The sequence below is a fragment of the Zootoca vivipara genome, chromosome 3 (genome assembly GCF_965207765.1).
Source record: "Zootoca vivipara chromosome 3, rZooViv2.hap1.1, whole genome shotgun sequence".
NCBI classification, from domain to species: domain Eukaryota; kingdom Metazoa; phylum Chordata; class Lepidosauria; order Squamata; family Lacertidae; genus Zootoca; species Zootoca vivipara.
The window spans coordinates 51,750,282-51,774,202 of record NC_142586.1 but is presented as its reverse complement, the minus strand read 5'-3'; the positions used below and the strand labels follow the sequence as shown (position 1 = coordinate 51,774,202).

Here is a 23,921-nt window from a genome sequence, read left to right as displayed (position 1 = left end):
AAGGTTGAGCACGGCTGAATATGGACTTTCCTCCCATGTGAACCTTACTAGTCTCATGCTATGTAGGGGAAGGGATATGAAGAATGCCAGTTAAATAGAATTGTGCTTGATCTAGGTTCTCCTATCTACATGGAACCATTCATTCTATATGTGAACGGGGAATCCTTATAGAAAGAAGCTGTGTCTTTCTGAATGATCACAATAGATTTCTGGATCAAATATAATCATGCTGCCTATGTCCCATCAAATAACTCCACAGGCAGCAGGCTATGCTTTGTACCCATGTTAGAAATCGTGAGGGACAGAAATGATTTTATGAGACCACCTACAGTTTCCTTCATGTGCCAAGATACACATTATCTCACAGCTCTGCATCACTTGCTAGTGTAGTGTTTGAAACAACCCAACTGCAAACATTATGTTATAATGGTGGCCAGGTTATGCAAGCTGTAGTTTACTACGGTATTGACCAGAGTTTGTGGTTTATAGAAATCTGAAGCAAAAGCTTCCAGTCTCCTCTTCACAACTGTACCAGAGGAGAGGGAGAAGTGTTCAAAGTCAAGACTAGGGCCGGGCGATATATCAATATACTGCCTCATATCGATATTAAGAGCAACTTTTGATAACCGGGTTTTTAAAAATCACCTGGCAATATATCGTGAATATTGTGTGCGATCGTAAAAAAGCACAATACAGTATTGCAGAAATTGGGAAGCCGATGCTGCTTCCTGTCCTGTGCAGCCAATGCTATTGCTAACTCTGCCAGTAGCAACAGCAACAGGCTGAGGCAAAAATTGCTCTTAGAGAAATCGTGTGCAGTGCAGGGTAACTCCATGCCTTAGCTCTCCATCTCCTCTGCCTCCTCAGCAGCAGGCAAAAATGGTCCTTGGAGATACCTTGTGTGCGCGCATTCGTGCAGCCTAAGTTCCCTCCAGAGACGCTATGCACTCGCGCACAATTGTCTCCGTGTCTTTGTGTCTCCCTCCTTATGTTCCTCATTTTCTCCTCCAGACTCTCTCCCTACCCTAGAACTCTTCTTAATTCTCCCCTTGCCCCTTTGCTTTCTCACACATTTGTTGTTATTAATAACAGATTAATATATTAACATTAATATATTCTCCTGAAATATGTAATGTTGCAGCTGAAGCACACGATCATTGAGTAAATTTTCATATAATTAAATGCATCAAATTTTCCTTGCAAAAATATATATTTTTGTTTAATAATTTTTTATTCTGTAAAATCCTATCCATTCTTTCTGGTTTGGCCTGGTGTGTGCGTGTGTGTGTGCGCGCGCACACACAATTCCCCTGGCACTAAAAATATAAAATTTGTTTAGAATTTTTTTGTTCTGTTAAAATTTATCCATTTCATTCTTTCTATTTTCGCTTGGTTTAGAAAAGAAAATTAACGAACAATCTAATAACTGGCGTTGTGGGATGCACACATTCAACTAAGACTCAATAGTGAAATATATTTGAATAAAAGTGTGAAAGTGAATGTGGATTGGCTTTTTGCTTGTTTAGTAATGTTATTAAATTTTTAGGAAACATTCTCCCACCTTACCTTTGATAACTATGCTACTGAATTACTTCTACAGCTTTAGTTTTAGAGAAAATGTACTAATTTAAACAATATTAGTACAGTAGCACTATAACACAACAGTTTTCACAATATGTTAAAGGTAAATAAAAATCTATCAGTTTTAGAGTAATTAGTAGCAATTGCCAGGGCATTGCCACATTCACCTCTACATACCGTAGAAGAGGAGGAGGAGGAGGAGGACGAGGACGAAGACGAGGAGTTTGGATTTGATATCCCACTTTATCACTACCCGAAGGAGTCTCAAAGCGGCTGAGAGACTTCAAAGAAGTGTGACTAGCCCAAGGTCACCCAGCAGCTGCATGTGGAGGAGCGGAGAGGTTCACCAAATTACAAGTCTACCGCTCTTAACCACTACACCACACTGGCGTAAGTTCCAGCCTTATTTCAAACATTGTGATGTTTAGCTGGTGATATATCGTGATATTGAAAACCAGATATCGCACAGCCCTAGTCAAGACTTACTGCAGCTTGTTCTTGTTATGGGGATGTCCAAACATGGCCACTTAAAAGATGCTGTAGATGGCACATTTATTTGTGTTAGGATTTGTACCACATTGTATCTCAGACTGGGGGGTTACAGATTTGCTTCTCAACTCTATATGAAAAGTGATTGCAATCACCTCCAAGACACACACCATACAATTACAGCGAGCTTCTCCAAACAAAGAATCAGAACGAAATGAAACACACCAATGAGGTTACACCTTGAAAGGCTAAATTTCTTAGGGCACAAGTTTCCATACACTACAGTCCACTTCAGCAGATGACGTTAGCCCAGGGGTGACTAACCTTTTTTGGACCGAGGGTCACACTGAAGATGAGCCACATACCTTGAACATATGTGTGCACATGGCTACATGCACATGTTAAACACTCACACAGAGACATTCAGTTTGGGGAAGCGGATAGGCAGGCCTACATGTCTGGCCTGTGAAAAGGAAGAGAAAGAGCAGCTTTCTAGCACTAGCTGTTTGCATTTTTTAAAACACGTGCATTAACTGCAAAGACATCTCTAACATTTCTTGTCTGGCACTAAAAGATGGAGTTACAAGGTCCCATGGTTTGAACAACTGCCACACATTTGTACTCGGCTGTGTTGCCACAAGCAAAGCACCATTTCTCAGCCAGTACTACTGGCCTACCTTCCAAAGCTGTTGTAATAAGGGTTAGTGGAGGTGAAGGAACTTTGTATGGGGTAAAGGATCACATAAATCCTAAGTCATAGAAGTAACATTCAATGTTAGCCTGGACATGCATGACTGTACAGGCTGGGCCTTTCAGCTTTAATTTGTGAATATGTTTTAGTCCCTCTATCTGCTGAGTTAAATATACTAATACTGCAACCTACAAAAATGTAGCTGGGTAGAATCCTCTCCATACTATGCATATACTCACTAGACAGAGAAAGACGAAGAACCGCTAGAGCAAAGAAGGGCTGCATTGATAGTTCTGTTTAGCAACAACTTCATCCAGAAGATGTCACCAGAATACAAACCATGCTCAGTTGCTGCTCCTGCTGTGAGGAACACTAATGAAGGGATTTAAAATTAGAGGGTTTTTAAATTTAAAAAAACCCTCTAAAGGGAACATAAAGTATCTCAGAATGTTATGTAAAAGCTGCCATTAATTAGAGCCAAGAGAACAAGCCCATGGGCCAGCCCAGCAAGACTGGTGGTATATTAATTAAACGGAGTGTGAGAAGAGGAGGGTGCTACTCAATGCTTCCTGACTTAATTTTCAAAACTGTCTTATAAAACAAGTTGAGGACACGGATTACTGGGTTCAAGCTGCATCCCACTGAAACCTTTGGTGAGACACAAAAGCTAATGAGCTAGGATATTATGGCACCCTTAAGGGCTCTGATTTGGGCCATACATTTGGTGCAAATAGTTGCCCTTCCCCCCATTCTGTAGCTCTGTGTACATGAGAGCGATCCCCATGGGGATTCTACCGTATATAGCTCCTACAACTGGACACACTATCCCAATCCTCTCTAAGTCCTCCGTACATAGGCTTATCTTCTGAAGAGTAGGAGTCATCACCTCATGTGTCCTTTTAGAGAAACCTTCCCCAGTTTGGAACTCTTGTCCTCCATGACCATTTGCCATGCTGGCTGCAGCTAATGGGAGTTGGAGTTTGCCATCTGCCTGGATAGCTCAGCTGGTTGCAGGTTCAATCCCTGTATGGGACAGCTGCATATTCCTGCACTGCAGGGGGTTGATCAGGCATAGGCAAACTCGGCCCTCCAGATGTTTTGGGACTACAATTCCCATCATCCTTGACCCCTGATCCTGCTAGCTAGGGATGATGGGAGTTGTAGTCCCAAAACATCTGGAGGGCTGAGTTTGCCTATGCCTGGACTAGATGGTCCTCACGGTCCCTTCCAACTCTACAATTCTATGAACAGATGGAGGGGCACCAGGTTGGGGAAGAGTGCTGTGCAGGAATAGGCTGGTGTATCTGCATGAGGCATGGAAGGGCCTCCTTTGAGTGTCAATACATGTAACCTTGTGCAGGAAGGGAATGAACAGGCTGAACATCTCCGATTTCCAGCACCTCTTCATAAATTTACCTACTTCCCCCTGCTAGGTGCCCATTCAGTTAAACCATCTATCGCTTATCATGCCACCACTGCACTGTCATTAGTCACTCATAAACTTACATGTTGCGCAGAAATTATCCACGTCAGTTATTTGCAGTTTATTCCAAGATTAACAGTTTGGTGTGCTTGCATTCCTTAACCAAATTTAATTGCTGTGATATTGCACCATATGCCAAATATCACATTTTCTACAACATAGAATTTTATTTATAAACAAAGATAAAAATGCAGGCAGCAAGACACACACACAACAACCCAGTAAAGAAATGAATAAACTCCCTGATTATAGCCCTTAGTATTTAGATCACATATTTGATATTGAATTAATCAAGTGAATTATCATCTCTGATTGTACTTTACAATCAGTATATTTGAGTCACCACTTCACCATTTGAAAGCATGAGACAAACATTGTGCTCCAAAGCACCAACACATTCTGGACCCATTCCCTGTTCTACTAAGGAAGATTCATGTGGTGGAAAAAAGATTTCCCTCAAACAGCAAACATCGAAATAATACGCATGTGGCTGCCAGAACAACATTGGGGCCACACATAGTAAATTCAAGTTTTGGTAACCTAAAATTTGATGTGCCACAGCTTTGATGAACATGAAAATGGATACATTTCTGCAACATACACTATGGTCCCTTGTAAGAATAAAACAAAAGTGAAGGTACCCTTATGTGGTATGAATACTGAATTTGAGCAATACAAAACTAGATGTCAATTCCATTCAGTAACACCTAAGAGCACAAGAGTTCCTCAGAATCTTTACTTAATTGGGACAAGATTTATATGCCTGACATGGTCCTATTTTATCAAGTACAGCAACAGCAAAAGCAAAAAGCAGTCATTTCCAGACACTGATGTGCACATTATCTTCTCTACAAATCCATCCAAAAATGATCACCGAATTCTGCCCGCAGTTTAGTGTTATTAGAATGGGTGGGGAGGGGGAGGGAAAGTGAGGGTTGGGGGTAATAATTATTTTCTATCTGATTGATGGATACATTTCACATTCAGATTCTCTTTCTTTTTTCTTTTTCTTTTTCTTTTCCTTTTTGTACTCTTGGTGTTTTTTAGTTTTTTTTTAAATTGTTGTAATTTGTATTAACATTGTAATTTTGTACTGTTGTATGTGCTGCTTCTGGTCTGTGAAAATTAAATAAAGTCTTTAAATTTAAAAAAAAAAAAGAATACAGCTTTCCTAGGCAAATTCTTTATCTAATGTGTCCCACACACAAACACAAACAAACAAACAAACAAACAAACACAGTGTGTAACAGAAGATGTGACATTCCTGCTATATAGAGGTGTTGGCATCCATCTGTTTTGAGACACAATGGAGTGTGCCCCCGAGAGGTGAAGTCAAATAGCTGTGTTAGCAGCAATAAGTGGCTTGGCTGGGCACAAGCCTGGGCAGTGTATATGAAGGTCCTGGGCTGCCCCCCTTTCTCAGCCTTGCTGAGGGGGGAACTGCTCAGACCCATGCCTAGAAAACATGAGGGAAGCAATAAACTGCTCAGATCTGTGCTTTTTAGGCACAGCACAAGTGGAAGTGTTGACAGGGCCCATGCCTAGGCATGTTTTTTTTATTGTATTCATTGGGGCTTACTCCAAGGTAAGTTATGCATAGGATTTCAGTCTTAGGGTTCCTGGTAGCCAGGTATCAAAATTTTAGTTATTAAGACCATCAGAGCAAGTCCCACCTACAAGAAAAGTACACAGGTATGTGCAACAGAGAGGGCCTTTTCCAGTGGCAGCTGCTGGACCCTGGACCTGGAAGAGAGCAAGGCCTCAGAGGTTGCAGAGGCAGGGCCAGGGGAGAGTTAAAAGGCACCACACAGAACTGTTAACAATGGCCTCCATAAACGTCCAGCACAATGGGAAAAGATGATCCCTTCCTCCAGCTTTGTGATTTCTAGGTCTACTTTCCAGAATATGGAATAAAGCGGTAGGTTCTCAGTCGGACTAGGATTTAACGGAACAGGTTCAAAATCACCACTGGGCCATGAAGCTTATTGTTAGACCTTGGACCAGACATGGCCTCTCAGGCTGACCAACCTCAAAGGATGTTGTGAAGATTACATGGGGAATGGGGAAACCTTGTTTGCTACTTTGAGTTTTTGAAGGAAGTAGTGATTTAAATGTAAAAGATGATCTCCCACCTGTCTGCCCCCCCCCCCCGATTCTGAAAGGGGTGGGGGAGGCTAGGTTTGGAATAATGCAAAAACAAACCTAAAAAAATCCCACCAACTAGGATATTATTGCCTATGAGCAATAGATTTCATGTGCAGGTCCTCAGCAAATCCATTGTGTGGAAAAATGCTGGGACAGGCTTCAATTGGTGGCTTGTAATTCCATATTGCATCTACCACTGTGTTCTCATCGCATCTGAACCATCCCCTGCAGTTTTCTACATCTGTAATAATGTTTTAAATTTGTTCAAGTATTCTGTAGTGTTTTCTCCTCAACAGCCTTGCAGAGTACACCACCAGCACAATTTTAGCAAAAGGAAAGAAAACGTACCCTTAACAAAACCACCGGCTTGGAGGACACCCAAAGTATCATTCAAACAAACCCCCAAATCCTGTAACAATACATTTCCTGTTTTTCATTTCTGCTGTGAGTGATGGGTTTGTTACCCTTTGAAAGTTTACCACACAACTTTATGTACAAGCTCTGAGAGTAATCTACCCCATGGCTACCTCAACAAGGAGACATAAACACTCCATTCCCCAAATACAATAGTAATATAACTTTAAAAATAAAATACAGACTCACACTTGGTGCACTGCCCTGCAGTCTTGCCGCTTCACAGAAGCACCAAAAATCCTTCCACTGGTCAAGTCCTTAATAACAAAAGGGGGGGAAGCTGCTTCGCTCACCTGATGGCTGGGCTCTCAGCAAAATGGGGCTTTACCCACAATTCAGCAGGCTGCTTTGCAAAGTAAAAGGTCTGGGCATGCTCAGATCAAAAGAATGATTCTAATTGGCTGCCAGTTTTCAGGGCTTGGGAGTGAAAAGGCAAGCAATTTGGGGAGTATTTTTTTCAGCTGCCTGCTAACACCTGTGACCTGATTAGCTGGATTGCCTATAACAGTGATGGCCAAATTTGGCCCGCAAGCTGTTTTGGGACTACAACATCCATCATCCCTAGCTAACAGGACCAGTGGTCAGGGATTATGGGAATTGTAGTTCCAAGCTTGGCTATCATTGACCTATAAGGATGCAAATGAACCAGGTGCCCTATCAGTTGCTATGTGTATGTGTTTTTCTGCCTGAATTTGAATGGGAGGGATTTCCTGCCTAAAGCAATAGTTTCGGCTTGGATTGGTTGAGCAGTGGAACAAGCTGCTTGACCAGAGAATGGCTGATTGTCAGAAATGGCTACAACAGTTGAAATGGAAGGCTAGGGAGTGTGCAGGTAACAGAAAATAGTGTGATTTTGGACAGCAGGCTATTGGGGGGGGGATTGTAATTTCCCCCCTTTAAAGCACAGGTGACTGGGCAGTGCCCCAGTCACTCTATTTGACCAGCTTTTGTGAAAGGGGACACAGGTAATGCTGTGGTCTAAACCACTACATTGCTTTCAACTTTATGTATTTCAGGATTTACGTTCCCTGCTCTGAATAATGTGGTATATGAATTATTTAATTAATTAAATATAAATATAAATGGAGTGAATATTCCAAATACTTAAGCACAAACAACAGGGTTCTCATCTCTTAGGATGTTTCCAGCCCTGTTTAACCAAACAAGTGTACTTTTTCCTACCCCAACATCTTTCCTCATCCCAAACGGCCGAAGGTTTCCTACTTGAATAATGAATTTGTTGTCCAGAACATAGAGGAACATTTGTTTCCAAGCACTATCCCTCCCCTCCCCTCATGGCTTAGCTATCTGGTGTCATGCTAGATAGCTTTGGCACTGTGGATTAAACCACAAAGCCTAGGGCTTGCTGATCAGAAGGTTGGTGGTTCGAATCCCTATGACGGGGTGAGCTGTTGCTCAGTCCCTGCTCCTGCCCACCTAGCAGTTCGAAAGCATGTCAAAGTGCAAATAGATAAATAGGTACCGCTCTAGCGGGAAGGTAAACGGCATTTCTGTGCGCTGCTCTGGTTCGCCAGAAAGTGGCTTAGTCATGCTGGCTACATGACCCGGAAGCTGCCACCCCGAGTTGTCCGTGACTGGACCTAATGGTCAGGGGTCCCTTTACCTTTATCTTGTAAAAGCAGAACAGTTGCACACTTGGCATGGTATCCCAGCAAGCAAGTCACAAGACTCTGGCACATTACCAGCCAAATGAGCTGATGATGCCATATTGGCACAATCATTCTATCAACACCCAAGGCTGGGACAGTGGGGGGCGGGGGTGGGGAACTCTATTAAACTAGACTAGTAAGTCTAGAATCTCCTTGTGATTTAGATCCACACACTGTCAGTGTTCTAAACAGAGCCTATATTCACAAATCAAACTCTTATCTTCAGACCTTCCTCCAATGCAAGGGCAGTGGAACAACAAAACGAGCAGGGGCATGACACTGGGGGTAAGGCCAACAAGCCCCATTCTTTTCCTCCTTCATGGAGAATAATGTCCTAATAGGGCTTATGTCTGTTTTGAAAGAAATGGCATTGCATTACAATTCGTTTGCATGCAGTGGCTTGTTGCCAATGTTGCCATTTCCACCTGTGCAATGGAACCCCTCCCCCCTCCTGCACCCACAGAATCTGCTTCAGGTGGTTGGGGGGGGGGTCCTCTAGAGCAGAGTTTGTGAGTGCAAGGTGAGGAAGGGAAGCCCCCCTGCACAAGCAGAATTTCACTTGTGCAACACTGGACACACCTCAGTGCTTCTCTGTACTGATTAACTGTCCAAAATTACCGTCCCATTTCTACAATAATAGAATACTGTATGTAGTAGGATTTCCAAAATTTTGACAGGTCAGATTTGCATTATCATGCCAACAGATGTCTCAACCTAGCAACGAAAAGCAAGAAAGCAATCTCCCATTTACTTCCATCTGCTGCATTAACACCATTTCTCCTACATTTTAAACTTTGCATTCCAAAGAGGTTGAGCTATATTTTCGGTTACAACGAGAAAAGCCCAGAATGTAACACAACGAATTAAGGTTTTGAAAAGAGTTGTGAGAGATGACATTTAAAAATTCAGCTTAATCATTTTCTGTTTGCTTGCTATGTTAGTTCAACAATGACATTCAGAGTGGCCCTCGCTATTAATTTGATTAAGAAAAGGCTTGAGACACATTTAAGCCTTCATTTGAATTTCCACTAAAATCAGCAATGGCCACTGGGCAACCAATCATTCTATTCACAAGCTTCTTAAGAGATAAATCCTCTGCTTGAATAATCGCAAATGAAAAACTAAGTCCTACATTTGTTGGCATTCTACGTTTTCATTGAAGGACATGAGCTAATGTACTCACCATTAGAAAAATGAAACACACAGCCCTACTCAGATATGTAATCCACAGGGGGAGAGAACATTTGTGATGCAAATCAGTTTCCTTAAACAATTAAATGTTCTTTTGTTGAACTTCTATGGATGCAATTATAACTTCTCACAGAGACAAGAAGAATTGAGAAAATGAAAATGCATTTTCATCATGTATTCATCGCATACAAAATATTGTGAGGGGGAGGAAAACCCTTATTTTATTTTATTTAAGACTGAAAATAATTGCAGAAAGTTTGAGCTGATTCTGTGGCAAGAAAAGCTCCATCTGTTAAAAAAGTTGCATTTACAGAATCAGTATATATTGACCAATTGAGTGATGAAATCAGGCTCCGGAATTCTATCAGACTGCACCATCTTGATCCTAAGAAATGAAACCCAAAATGGGAATTCGTAGAGGAAGGGATTGAGACAATGGATATCATTAGATTTTACTGGCCAAAACCAGGGGAGGGGTAGAATCTTGGAATTTTTTTTTTGTTCAGTCAATAAAAGTCTAAGAATGATACATCTATAATAGGTTGAGAACATGTTACTATCAAGTTGGAAAAAGGAAGACCAACAGCCTTAGTTTTTGAGTTATTGGAAAGACAAACTTTGTGATGGAATTCTCTACAAACAGCTGATGCTCACACCACATCCATCTAATGCAGGCATCCCCAAACTTCGGCCCTCCAGATGTTTTGGACTACAATTCCCATCATCCCTAACCACTGGTCCTCTTAGGTAGGGATCATGGGAGTTGTAGGCCAAAACATCTGGAGGGCCACAGTTTGGGGATGCCTGATCTAATGCAACGTATGCATTATTTTCTCTGGTGTTTTTAGAAGATTCCATTAACATTAATTTCCCCAAAAAACTACAAGCATCTCTAGCCAAAGGAACTGCACTTGAATGTATTTTAAATGCAGCAATCTTTTGGAAAGTTGGAAACAGAGCAAAATATTTGCCCCCATTGATAGTCTAAAGCATATATTTTCAAGGCTTTTTTTCTATTTAGAAATTTGTTGAAACATATGCAACTAAAACCATATGTCAGCTTTCAGTCAGTCACTGAAAATGGTTGCCATATGATACGGGTCCTTAGAATCATAAGCCGCAGAGGGCTAGCAGCCCTGACCACTTTTCTTGGCTACCTTTCAGGAGGAGGAGGAAGTGCTTGCTCTGAGCTAGTCATTTGCAAAACAGGTTCTCAATTTTAAGTTGAACCTGCATTCCTACAATTAGTGATTCTCAAACCATAAAGAAGTCATGAGACTATCCTCAGAAATACATAGTTTGAGCACTGAGATGTAACTGGTATCCTTAACTGTATTCTTTAATTGTGATTTTATTGGGCTGTAAAAAAGCCCAAATAATATTTGAGATGTGATATGCAATGATGTGTGTCCGCTTAATTTTCTCATTTAGACATTCTAGAGAAGGCCAAATGAAAAGTACCACCTGTATAAAACTACTAGCAGTAAATAAAACCAGTCCAAACTGTTTACACAATAGGGAGAAAGGAGGAAAGATCTACACTCTACATTGTCATCTACTGCACTCATAAACATTTAAGTAGTTAACAGTGATGCAGCTACATTTACAAATGGCAACCAATAGGTTCAGGTTGGTGAAATCCCAAGCAGGGATTTTCAGTGGTTATTTGCCACAATAGCTTAAAATGCTCCCTTTTCTCAGATGCAAGGGACAAATGAAAATATAGCTCAGCAAACTGCAACCCCCATTTCTTGAATATGTAATCCACAAACCTTCTGTGGATCTTTATGCAAAAAATCAAAATCAGCACACTGTCTCTGGAAAGCTAGTTCGGTTTATCATGGCCACCTACACTTGAAAGAACACCAGCAACCCTTTTTGCTTTTGAATAATCATAAAGAACAGTCCCTCACAGAGTGTGTTGCAGCAGTCTAGACTTGAGATTATGAAAACATGAAGGAGAGTTGCTGGGCTTGAATCTGAGTCACAGCCATCTCACCAGAGTTACTCTATCAACATTACTTCAGGCTGCCATTCTCCCTTGTGACATACAAATTGGCTTGGGGTGGGTAGGTGATGCGAGTTGGAATCCAACTATATCTGGAGGGCCTAAGGTTCCCTACTACTGATCTAGCCAATATACTCTCAACATTAGAAAAACCCCATTGAAGTGGCACTGATTTTTGCAGTAAATGTGCATGGGGGATGGTACAGGGTGTATTTCTCCCTTGAAATCTTTTCCTTGGCCTGTTTAATTGGATAGGAATATTGACATAAGGGGAAGTGCAGCTAACCAGAATTTGACTACCTTTAATAGATTCTAGCTGTCACCGTTTCATAAATTGTCTTTTCTTTTTTCTTCTGTTGCTTTTTAAGTAATGTAGGCGAAACTCGGGAGTCTGAGACATAAAACAGCTACAGCACCAGTCAGCGCATGTGTGACCTATTTTAGCTTCTAAAAATGTATTTAATGCCAAAAGCTACATTAGAGAATTGAAACAAAAGCTAACCACGTGCCACATAATAAGACACTTTTGATTATTCTTGTGTTTAGTCTCAACTTTACATCCCCATGATAATTTCATTTGGGAAAAGGGTATTTTAAAGAGCATACAAATTTGATTGCTGGTTGATTGGGGAAACTGACAAGGAGCCAGGCCTCTGTGGTCTTCAGAGGAACAGCAGGGCTGGGTTAAACAAGCAAAGCCCATTAGGAATTGACCCACCGCCACAGATGAGATTTGCTAGCATTCCACACCTGTAAATCTCAGCTCCTCAGCCTACCATGAGCGTGATTCTGTTCCCTGCACATTTGTCATAGGAAACTGAATCATTATCATATCACCCAGGGAAACTCACTAGACACTTATGATCCACCTCAATTTCTTGCAACAGTTTGAGCAGAAACAACTGATCTCTAACAAACACTTCTGTTTTGCTCCCAGCCACCCATGAATGAAGGGTGGGGAAGGGACTCAAGAATTCAATCAGCTTCTTCCTGAAAAGTAACAAGTCACCAGGAACTATTAGCTCTGCAGGATTAGGTCTCTGCTGCTGGTGCACTGTAGTTTACCGTATATGGTGTGGAATAATTGGGAATTGTGCAGTTGAGCATATGATGGATAGTCCTACTTTTTTGGGAAGGCATTTGAATAAGATTGACTTTGTTCCTTACCAACACTGTGTTTTTGATGCTACAGTGTGCACTGAGGAGTGCCAATCACCAAAGGGACATAGTGTATATTGGATGGGCAGGCCTTAGGCTTGTGGACTCAATTTTATTTTACACTAGAACCCCAAGATTCACCAAGAGAAAACACTTAGAATTAAATAACATGGTGTTTCCAAGCAACTACCGGTAAGCCCAATAATTTGTTCGAGTACCTGAATGGAACTGAGCTCACAGTCATCGTAGACAAAAATCCACATTTGGTTAGCCCAGGGCTTTATTGATTTTAGCAGTATAATTGGAGGGGGGAGAGTCATTTTATTGCTGCTATTGTTAAACAGCTGGGAGTCAGAAATAATTGTAAATCAACTGCAAGTCACCTAGATCTCTACCAGTAGATCCAGATCTATTTCTGCTGCCCATACCCAAGTAGCACAGCTGGGATAAACCATATGCTGAAATGTGGTGCAGAGAAAGGTGGGCCTCAGCCAACGTAGGGCTCCAAGATCAATGACCTATGAGTTTTCTTGTGTCAAGCAGGGGCACCAGCTCATGGGGCTGAACTGTTTTGGGGCCCTCAGAATCCCTTGCATTCAGAGAGCACTTTATTAAGTTTTCCTTATGTTTCCTTACCTGATACATTTCCTTGTTTCATGGGATCTTTCACACAATGGAAAAGCCACTTCTGGAGAACTAGCCTCATCTAGCAGACGTTTAGTGCTCACTTCTGTGTTCTTTGCATTCAGAAAAAGTCAGTTTGCAACCTGGTTAACTGGGGAAATCATGAGAGTTTTGAGCTGTCATTTCAGATGACACACTTTGAGGTGGTAATCCAGCATACAGTTCTTTCTTGCCACTTAAAATTTAGTGCAACATGATGCTCTATCAATTAAAAAGGGCCACAGTTCCCTAATGTACCAGTTAACGCAATATAAAAAGAACGTTAGAATCCAGGATAAACGTGCTAGCATTATAACCAGGAAAACTAACACTACCGGTATAATCTGAATGCACCCAAAATGTGACGAAGTGAGGCATGACTCTTCTCAGCTACTGCTAATTTTGGAGGTTGGTTTCAATCATTCAAGCACTGCCCAGGGTTGCGTGTGTGATTAAACTACCCTGTTTCTCATATTTTAAGACATGCCCATAAAATAAGCCATAGCAGGATTTTTAAGCATTCAAGGAATATAAGCCATACCCCGAAAATAAGACATAGTGATAGGCGCAGCAGCAATGCCGGCCGCGGCAGGAGGAGGAGGGAAAAAATAAGACATCCCTTGAAAATAAGCCATTGTGTGTTTTTTTGAGGAAAAAATAAATATAAGACGTGTCTTATAATATGAGAAACACGGTATGCAATAACTGAACCATTTTGATTTTTCAAAGAGCAGACAAAAAGATGCCAGCATTCTACTGCCCGATGCTATTCATGTACAAATTATTCTGAGAAAAGATACATTTATAGATTACTTCCTGGGAACCTTTATATTTAGGCTGACAAAGGCATCCAGGTAAATTCTAGCTGAAAGTGGCAGGAGAATATTATCAGTGCTATAAAGATAAGAATATTTCTCTGATTGAAACCCTAAGGTCCCAGTCCTCTATGGGGGTGGGGGAAATTATTTACTTCTCCATTTTGTTGCCTTACCATCAACTGAGTGACACTTTTGGATACAACCCATAACTAATCCAAGCCATACATTTAAAATACTGTACACTTATCCCCCTTTAACAATCAGGGCTTCCCCCAAAGAATCCTGGAAACTGAAGTTTTGTAACACAACTGGGAATTTTACCGTAACTCTGTTACAAACTACAGTCCAGGAATTAATAATAATTATTTGCCCTTTACCAGCAGATCCCAGGATGAGTTGCAACAATTAAAAATTAAAAACAGTTAAAACAGATTGCAATTACATGAAAAGGCTTGGCCTTGAAAACACACATCTCAGGTGGCAGAGTGAAATGGTGTATCTTCAGCATTTGCCAAAATCAAACAAAACAGGTTCACCTATTTTGTTCTACCAAGCTACATAGGATTCCGTTGTTCATTTCCCCTTTCAATATGCATTCACAGCAAGATCCTGTGAGATACAGTTTATGTGGGATAATTGTGCAATGCATGTGCAATGTGTCTCCAATGTATTGGTGTGTGTTGGTTTTTTTATGCGGATAAAAGTGGTCTGTTGTTTTCCGCATTCTCTCTCACTCAACATTGTTGTGAGCAGGTGGCTTAGAACAGATGCAAAGGGAAAGTTTACTTCGAATGCTTTGCAAAGGGAATGTTCACTTGCATTCCTGCCTCTCACCAGGAAATAAATGGATGGAAATTAACTGAAATAACCCCTGCTGCCGATTCCTTTTATCAGAGATTATTTGAAGTGGTAATGTCCAGTGGTTGTTTTTCAAACTTCCTGCCTTAACAGCCTTTGAAACAGCCTTTCCTTTACATTGTCCATTTGAAACCAATGAAACAAAGAGCTGTACGTAAGAAATTGCAAAGCCACTCCCTTCCTGCCCCCCAAAATTAAGTCCAATAAAATATACGTATCTTCAACTGGATATACTTGGCAGTTGTATTTTAGCATTTCCAAAAGTTACAAAAAAGAAAATATCAAGAGGAACACACTATTATTCCTTAGTTTATGATATTGTCTTTCACCTATTGTAAGCTACACAGGACAGATATCTGTAAGGAGGTTTCCCCACAATGGCTTTCATGAAGAAGCCCATAAATACTGACCTGATAGCCAGTTTTTCCAAATTACCTGGATTGAGATTGGCAGGTTCCGGCTGGGGGTGGAGGGAGGAGTCCATTAATGAAGCTGTATAAAACCATATAGGCCTTTGAGGAGGATACAAAATTATTATGACCTTTTCCAGTAACTCCAGGAAATAGCAGCTAATGAACAAAATGGCAGAATGTTTTGATCAGTTTTCTTTGTTCTTCCATGCAGCTCTTCCCCAGAGCAGGTGCCAGCAGCCTTGGAGACGAAGAGGAGACCCACATCCTGTTCCTGCATTTCCTGCGTGGGTAGAACGTCGACCTGTTCTAAAGTGTTGAGCAGCAAAACCAATAGCTCCCCCTAATGGCCATGAATGCACATTGCACCTATGTTAATTGTATACTGTATTACGGTAGGAACACTTTGAGTCTCTGGGAGGTTAAAAAAAATGAAAATATCGTGAGGGCTACGGTTTGCCGATCAAAAGGTTAGCGGTTCGAATCCCTGCGACGTTGCTCGGTCCCTGCACCTGCCAACCTAGCAGTTTGAAAGCACGTCAAAGTGCAAGTAGATACCGTAAATAGGTATCACTCCGGCGGGAAGGCAAATGGCGTTTCCATGCGCTGCTCTGGTTCACCAAAAGCGGCTTAGTCATGCTGGCCACATGACCTGGAAGCTGTACGCCGGCTCCCTCAGCCAGGAAAGCGAGATGAGCGCTGCAACCCCAGAGTCGTCTGCAACTGGACTTAACTGTCAGGGGTCCCCTTTACCTTTTTATCAAAGAAGCACACATGAGACGAAAGACAGAGAAACAGAAAAGCCATGAGGAATTAACATCTTGACCTCCAGAGGAAGGAAACAGACAGATTTGGAGGAAGCCCCTCCCCTGGAAAAAAAAGAGGCCATGGCCCATTGACTCAGGGTGCCCTCTTGAACCGGATTCAGAACAAATACAAACTTGGCTTACATAAAGGATGTATTTCTTTATTTGAAAACATTATACAGGCATTACATTGCCACAGCCAGTCCATGTTGGAGCATGCAAATATCAAAACAGAAGAGAATTTGTTCAACTTCTCTGAACATTGTTGTTGGACGGTGTTTCGCTTTTGTGTTTTTTTGGTTCTTACTTCCATTTGTAAGTGTCAAAATTAGTGTGCTTTATTATGGCATTTAACAATTAAAATCCTACCCATGGGGTAAAATTTGTATTTATAGCTAGCTCGAGAATACTAAATTGGTGGGTTTTTTTGGAAAAAAAGAGAGGAAATACTACACACTTGTCAAAAATGTTAATGGCACAAGTTAGCAATATCTAAACTATACACTGAAACATCTTCATCTGACACAGTGGTGCAAAATGTTAATTGCTTGGTCTGCTGTGGTTTGTGATTGTGTCCTTTAAGTCTGTGCATGGAAGAAAAGCCAAGCTGTCCGCTACAGTTTTCATTCAGTATCTTGCTAATACCCACCCAGCACCAACAGGACTTGTATTCCAGGAATTGGCCTATACAGTACTTGTGAAGTGATTGTTTTTAAGCTGGTGGTGTAGCTACTTGCTGGACAGAAAGACATTTGCTGGTGTCCACTGCAACTCTTGGAATGGTAGGAAATGAAACTTTTTTTAAAAAAGTAACTTTCTCTGATGGGATGGGCCTCATTTTTAATTATATAACGTTTATAAATTTTATACCAGTGTTTCCTTTTAGCGTCACAATGTTCTTTAATCAGATACAGCAAAAAAATAATAATATTGTTCTAGTATTGGACAATATCAACTGGGAAAGGCTCACTGCTTAGTAGTAGTACACATAAATTGCACGCAGAAGGTGCTGGGTTCAAAGCACAGCAACTCCAAGTAAAGGAGGTCAGTAAGGCTGGTAGACTTTGCCTGAGACCCTGGAGAGTTGCTGCCAGAGAAGACAAAATTGGGTTCAACGGTATAACGATCTGACTCGGAATAAGGCAGTTTCATAAGTTATGATGTTTCGGTGACATGTGCAAGAACACAGTTTGGCTAATTGAACAGTGCATTTCTGAACATTCCCACTTCCCTCCATACAGTGGAATAATTTGAATTATCCTAGGAAAAATAGCTTCAGGTAGTGAGTTTCTAGCCATCTATATAGACTGCAAAGCCTAGTTCCGATAAATATTCTCATTAGAGAACTGATAGATGCCTTCCATATGGTTTGTTTCTACTGAGACTTAAATCTAAAAATTAGTGTCATAAAAATGAAATGGGGAAAAAAATCCATCTACAAGAACATTTGGCTTACAAAATAAATACTAAAAAATAAAAGTCCTCAGATACAAGGAAGCAAAATGAATGTTTAAGCAGGAAACAAACACATAAATTCTTCAAAAAATTGTTATGTCAAACATGAGACAACAGATTCAGAGAAAGGTATTTAATTGGTATAAAAGGTAGCAAAAGCAATGGGGGGAGATGGTGATGGCCACCAGTAGACTTCTGATTTGAAACCTGAGAGAACAATTAAGGCTCCACTCCAGAACACACCTGCATGCATCCAAGCCCTGTTCTTTGATGCACCTAAATATGTTCAGAATCGAACCCTGTATTTGTAAAGACTGGCTTGAACAGAAGAGATAATCCAATATTGAAGCTTAAACAAAGCACTTAAGCAATATTTAAGCAGTGCCTAGGCCTTGTGTAGACTCTCAGGAAAGACATTCATGCTAAATGTGCAAACGATCACCTACTAAAACACCTCAGTCCTAAGCAAATGACGTGAAAGTTAATTTCATATACAGTAATTGTTTTATACATGGGAGGCCAGTCCTTTAAAATGCAACTTGGAGGACCCTTGGCACTGCAGTGAATTTTGCCACTTAACAGACAGTTTTTGGGGTGGGGTGGGTGGGAATTGAAGAAGACTGCTGGTGGATGCAAGGCAGAAATTACTGGTTTTGCCACAGAATGAATTAGTCATATAAATGGCTCTGACTTACTGGTTTGGCCTGAAGGAGCCCCGTTTTCATACTGCTGCATTTTTCATGCATGCAAAAATTCACTAGTGAACCTGTAGGCAAAGGCCTGATTGCAGCACTGTTGCCCGCTGGCTATGGTCCTAATCCAGACATCACTCCCTGTGGATTTTTCTGTGTGCAGGTGTCCAGGTAAACTTTACTCCATGGAATCACATTCCTCCTACACAGGATAAGGAGTGGGCACTTTCCTCTTTCCATCTCTCACGCATTCCTTCAGCTCAATGCCATGTGCCACACCAGTTACTTTTTTGCATGCAAAACTAGTTGCACACAGGGTATTCCTGCACACAAGCATCCCTGAGTAATCATTTCCTTAGCAGAAATCCAGAGAAGCGGACACGGAGCAACGGATTCAAACTACAAGAAAGAAAATTCCACCTAAACATTAGGAAGAACTTCCTGACAGTAAGAGCTGTTCGGCAGTGGAATTTGCTGCCAAGGAGTGTGGTGGAGTCTCCTTCTTTGGAGGTCTTTAAGCAGAGGCTTGACAGCCATCTGTCAGGAATGCTTTGATGGTGTTTCCTGCTTGGCAGGGGGTTGGACTGGATGGCCCTTGTGGTCTCTTCCAACTCTATGATTCTATGATTCTATGATTCTATCCTTCTTCATTGTCTAGGTGACACTTTTTCTTCTTCTTTAATTTTCTCACAGGAATAATATTTTTGGGCCCATAACACCCCCCCCCCAAAACGCCAATCTATTCCCCAAAGGCCAATTCTTGTCAGAAGACTAGATTTCAGCCAACAAGGTTTCTACATACAGAAATGTCGTGGTTTGCGTCAAATGCGCTGCAAACCCTGCTAAGATTCTAAGAAAGTGTTTCCTTGGCACTCCCCAGCTCGTTTGGGAAACATCCAATTACTTTGAAGTCTCATATCTTTACTCTCATTCCCTTGAGGTAGGCAAAACAGCATTTTCTCACGGTCACCAGCGAGAAGGCGAAGCTGTAACTGAAGTTATTTGACTCTTCCATTGTAAGGAAATCTCTTGAAACACTTTCCTATTACTCAGGCACAGCTACCTTTCCTGTCTCTCAGAGAGAGAGAGAGAGAGAGAGAGAGAGAGAGAGAGAGAGAGAGAGAGAGCGCTCTAGATAAATCAATGACTCTTTTGTTTTCAGCCGAAAACAAGCACACAAATCAAGGTGAGCCAAATGAAATTTGCAGCAGTTTTGGCTTCATGCAGAAAGGTAGGAGGTTGTTCTGACTTTGCACATGTCTGTGGACGGCTGAGGATCTTGCTGCCCTTTCCCCTTATAAACACAGCAGTCCAACTTCAGCAACCTTTGGGAGGACTAAACTCCATGTGCTGGACTGAGAGCTGTGCCATCTTGGGAGCTGGTGTGACACTGGCATGCCAACCACTCCTCTTGCGTCTACATCACCAGAGCGGCATGGGAAGCAGCAGCTCCCATTCTACTGTGGGAGAAAGGAAAAGCAATTGCCTTAAAAAAAAAGCAAATATGGACCATGTTAAACTCAATTATTGTACTAGTGGAAGCCACTGCAAAGAATCCTGCTTCCCCCTCTCTCCTCCTGCTCCTGTGTGACTTATGCCATCTGCTTTGAAGTTGGGGGAACCTCCAGGACAGATTTAAGGGACATACAGAGAGAGGACAGGGGAGAAGGTTCCACTGCAGAAGAAAAATCCTTATGCTGGCAGAACCTTAGTGGTAGTGCCCTGTTGAATACAACCCTATGTATATGGAGCCAAATATGTATTTGACCAGAAAACAACTGGCAGAGAACTGATCAAGTACTTCCTTTCTCCACTCCTGCTCCCATGATTACACCGAGATATTCTGAGCCTGATTTACTCCCCCCCCCCATTTCAAATAACTAGTTTATCTTCACTTGGTTATGTATCTTTGTATAAACTGTGTAGCTTGGGCCACACACGGGGATTCCAAACACATGGTCATCTTCTAGCATCAACAACTTGATATGCAGGCTAAGGTGCGGTGCATACAAATATTTTTAGCTTGAAAACTTGAAAATATTTAACTCCAAGTCCCAGTTAAATCCAGGTAAATGGATTTTAAAAATCCACAAATAGCAGACCAAGAGTTTGAAGAAGAAATATGGATAGTCTCCACGAGGGTGCCTCCATCAGAAATGTGGAGTGAAGCGCAAGGCCTAGGAACATGCAGAGTTCGCAACACTGCCTGAGCCACCTCCATCTGGCCTTGTGTTTGCCTTGAATGCAGAGAGGTCTATAAAACTGTGCTCCCATTCTTTCTCCCCTTAGCCAGAAGACCCACAATAAATAATTAAAAAATAGAAAAAGGTACTTTCTTAGGACAGATTCAGTTTTCAAAGAGTAAGAAATAGGGATTGTTTCACTTTGTTAGTCTGCAAGATTAAGACACTGAAGAGGAAATACAATTTCCTTCTCACTGAATGGAGGACCTCAGCTACCAGCAAGGCGATTGTAAAAAATTTAAAAAGGTCAACGTCTCACTACTTCGCAATTGAAAGTACTTCTTTAAAAAGGGCAAAAGTGTTTGTTTTTGACCTATTCCTAGAATAGAGGTGGATATTGATAGTTGTCCATCCCCTGGTTTCCCGGAACACATGATTCTTTAGAGGGTGGGCAACCAGGTAGCTAAGACAGCTGAATGAACAAAACGGCACTGGGGTATAGAGGCGCTGTGATTAACCTGCCCTTTCCTGCACAGAACCAAGGTCATTGGAGAACAGCTGGAGGGTGTTTGCGTGCAAGTGGGCCTACTGTACAACTGTGGCGTTGCTGAAACACTATATAACCCCTGGCAAAGCAACCTCCAAGAGGTGCAGAAAGATCCCTTTGCTCATTACAGAATCTCATCTTGCATTCTGAACATATTGTTTCGAGTGACTCAAGTCTTTCTTTCTTGCATTAGCTGCGAATTACCAAAGCCAACACTTTTTATAACCCCTAACACTACAGACCCTTTTCACTAGGGATGGGCCATTGCATTTCCACTCACCCTAAAAGTGCTAAGGGTTTTCCCCACCCAAGTGTTCCAATCAAACACACCCCCCCCCCAAAAAAAGCCCTACAGAGCACCTGTCACCTGCACCTCTTCCCCAAGGCAACCCTTGCTCCCACTCTGAGAAAGAAAGAGGAACTAGGAAAATGGTGGGAGTTCCCATTTATACACAAAACAAGGCCTTTTCTTTCCAGAGACCTGGGACTTGTTTACAACACCCAGGATTCCTGGTGAGAACTTTACCCCTTGGGAGGAGGTGATGTGCAGAGGAACATTTTCTGCTAAGGATCCTGGGATTTTGTAGTCAAGTGCTCTGCATGTTGGCGGGAACACACGCCACTGGTACCTTCTAATCACACCTTCTTCCTCAAGGGAGAGTTTTTGTTTGTCTGTATTTTGCCCTGGGGAAGAGTTGGGAGGTGGGCACACCAGGAGTACTGGCAGAATTGAGGTAGAGGGTCTGTTCACAGGAGGCAATCCAGAATTTGAGCAGTGCACCCTGCTTTTAATTCCTACCCCACCCTACTTTTCACATCAGCTCATCTGCTGAAGGACCCCTTACCAGGAAGCTCCAACACATTGCATCAAATTCTGGGGGGATGTTCTACAGTGGATACTCAGTTCAGGTATGGCACTGGCCAGGCCAATCAGACCTCCCTGTTGCTATCCATGACCTGAGTGTGCACCCTTGAACATACCTGCTGTAAACACCCCAAGGGTAACTTAGCAGTAGGCAAGCCCTCCTGCAGGAAAGTTGCCCACCATTTTTGAACTTTTCATTAAGGAACCCTGATAAGTATGTGAGGAGCCCCCGGCTTGAAAAGCACTGCCCTACGAAAAAGACTGAGAGTTACTACTCTTGGCTATACACACGTAGAAACAATGTAGTTTGTATTTTTAATAAGCCTTCCCTATTTGCTACCTTGCAGCCCACCTGAGTAACTGCATCCGGTAAATACCTTTCTCTATGAATGATACAGAGATAATGGAGATACAAACTCCACTGAGGGTGGCAAGGGCCTGAGATTAGGCGACTCGGACGTGAGGTTCTTCTTCCGTTTCCTGGCCTAGGCTGGTGTATGTTACTGAAGGTTCCAGCTGCCCAGAGGCTGGCAAGTCTACAACAGGACCCGAAGGGTTTCGAAACTGCTTGTACACCCGTGGGTCTTGGGCAACGTATGTGGACGTTGAGGAGTACAGCACCAGCCCCACAAGGATTGTGAAGAACGACAGAAGATATAGTCCTGAAAACTAAACAGAAATAAGCTGGTAAGTGGCATGCTAGCTAAACAATACAATATGAAAGATTACAGAAAGCAAAATGCAGGCAATGTTCAGGAAATCTTTCCTCTCCAAAACAGTTTTTACTTTTAAATAGGACACTTACTTGTCTAATGAGAACTCATTACCAAAGATAAATTATGCAAGTCAGTACAATGCACATTTGCTTATTAGACTTTTGCAAAAAAAAAAAAATGTTCTGAGGCTTTGCAAAAATCTAGAATTTCTTGCCAAGAAACACATTTGGTGGAAGAAAAATAGATGCGGTTAAGTGACAGGTAATCAAGGCACGAAAGGAAAGAGGATGCACAACGTCCCCGAAAAAATCTTGCTTCGGAAACAAGTGCACAACAGAGGTTATGTGATTTCTATCAAGAGAAAACTGCATTGTGAAAAAACACATCAAAGATGAAGCAAGGCTACAATCCTATGCAAGCTTATACAGGAGGGATCGCCACTGAACACAGTGCAGCGCATGTGCGGAATTTATTTCTAAGACTGTATTCACATTCTTTGTAGTGGTAATACGAAAGCAATAAGTGACAAAGGACGTGTGTGTGTGTGTGTGTGTGAATAATTTGAGCAGCAACAAAAACAACATTTTACCACATCCATTCAAGGACACTGAATGAAAACAGCATAAAAGCATAAAAAACCCCACACCTGAGCAGCTTCAGACTAAAAATTTGATGATACTCCAACTAAATACCAAGTCCAAATTTCTGGCACCAGCGCAAAGTGAACTAAGCTGCTGTGAATTAAGTGAGCTGAGCTGTTGGTTGAATTTTGAGCTCAGCACTTCTGCATCAGGTCCACCAGTTCCAAAGCACGAATGAGTGCTATATTAAAAGAGCCATACAGGTATGGACTTGCTGTTATGCTGGCGTTAGAGGGAAGTTTAAATGGGATTTGGAGCCACCTTTCCTCCACTCCATGAATAAAGTAAGTAAATAAGTAAATAAAGTAAAGGGGAGCATACTTTGATATGTTATTCCATTCATTGGTCAAAAGAACCTTAAGAAGAATGAATTATTATACAAATAAAACTGAGGTCATTGTGGGAAGGACAAAGAAAGGGTAGGTGAGATTATCACT

The 23,921-nt window shown here is 41.7% G+C and overlaps 1 protein-coding gene and 1 long non-coding RNA gene across 2 annotated transcripts in view; both read right to left on the bottom strand.

Annotated features, from left to right (window-relative positions):
• The window catches only part of LOC118082163 (uncharacterized), a 32,869-nt gene extending 17,001 nt beyond the window's left edge, over nucleotides 1–15,868 (bottom strand). The window contains exons 1-2 of the long non-coding RNA XR_015948947.1: nucleotides 15,605–15,868; nucleotides 13,467–13,605 (exon numbers count right to left, since the gene is read on the bottom strand). This is a non-coding gene — a long non-coding RNA (uncharacterized LOC118082163). The remainder of the gene's footprint in view (nucleotides 1–13,466; nucleotides 13,606–15,604) is intronic.
• Nucleotides 15,869–16,530: 662 nt separating this feature from the next.
• Nucleotides 16,531–23,921, bottom strand: part of SLC35F1 (solute carrier family 35 member F1) — a 196,799-nt gene continuing 189,408 nt past the window's right edge. Inside the window, exon 8 of the mRNA XM_035110675.3 lies at nucleotides 16,531–22,796. Within this exon, the coding sequence (XP_034966566.1) occupies nucleotides 22,572–22,796 (225 nt within the window). The 3' untranslated portion in view covers nucleotides 16,531–22,571. The remainder of the gene's footprint in view (nucleotides 22,797–23,921) is intronic.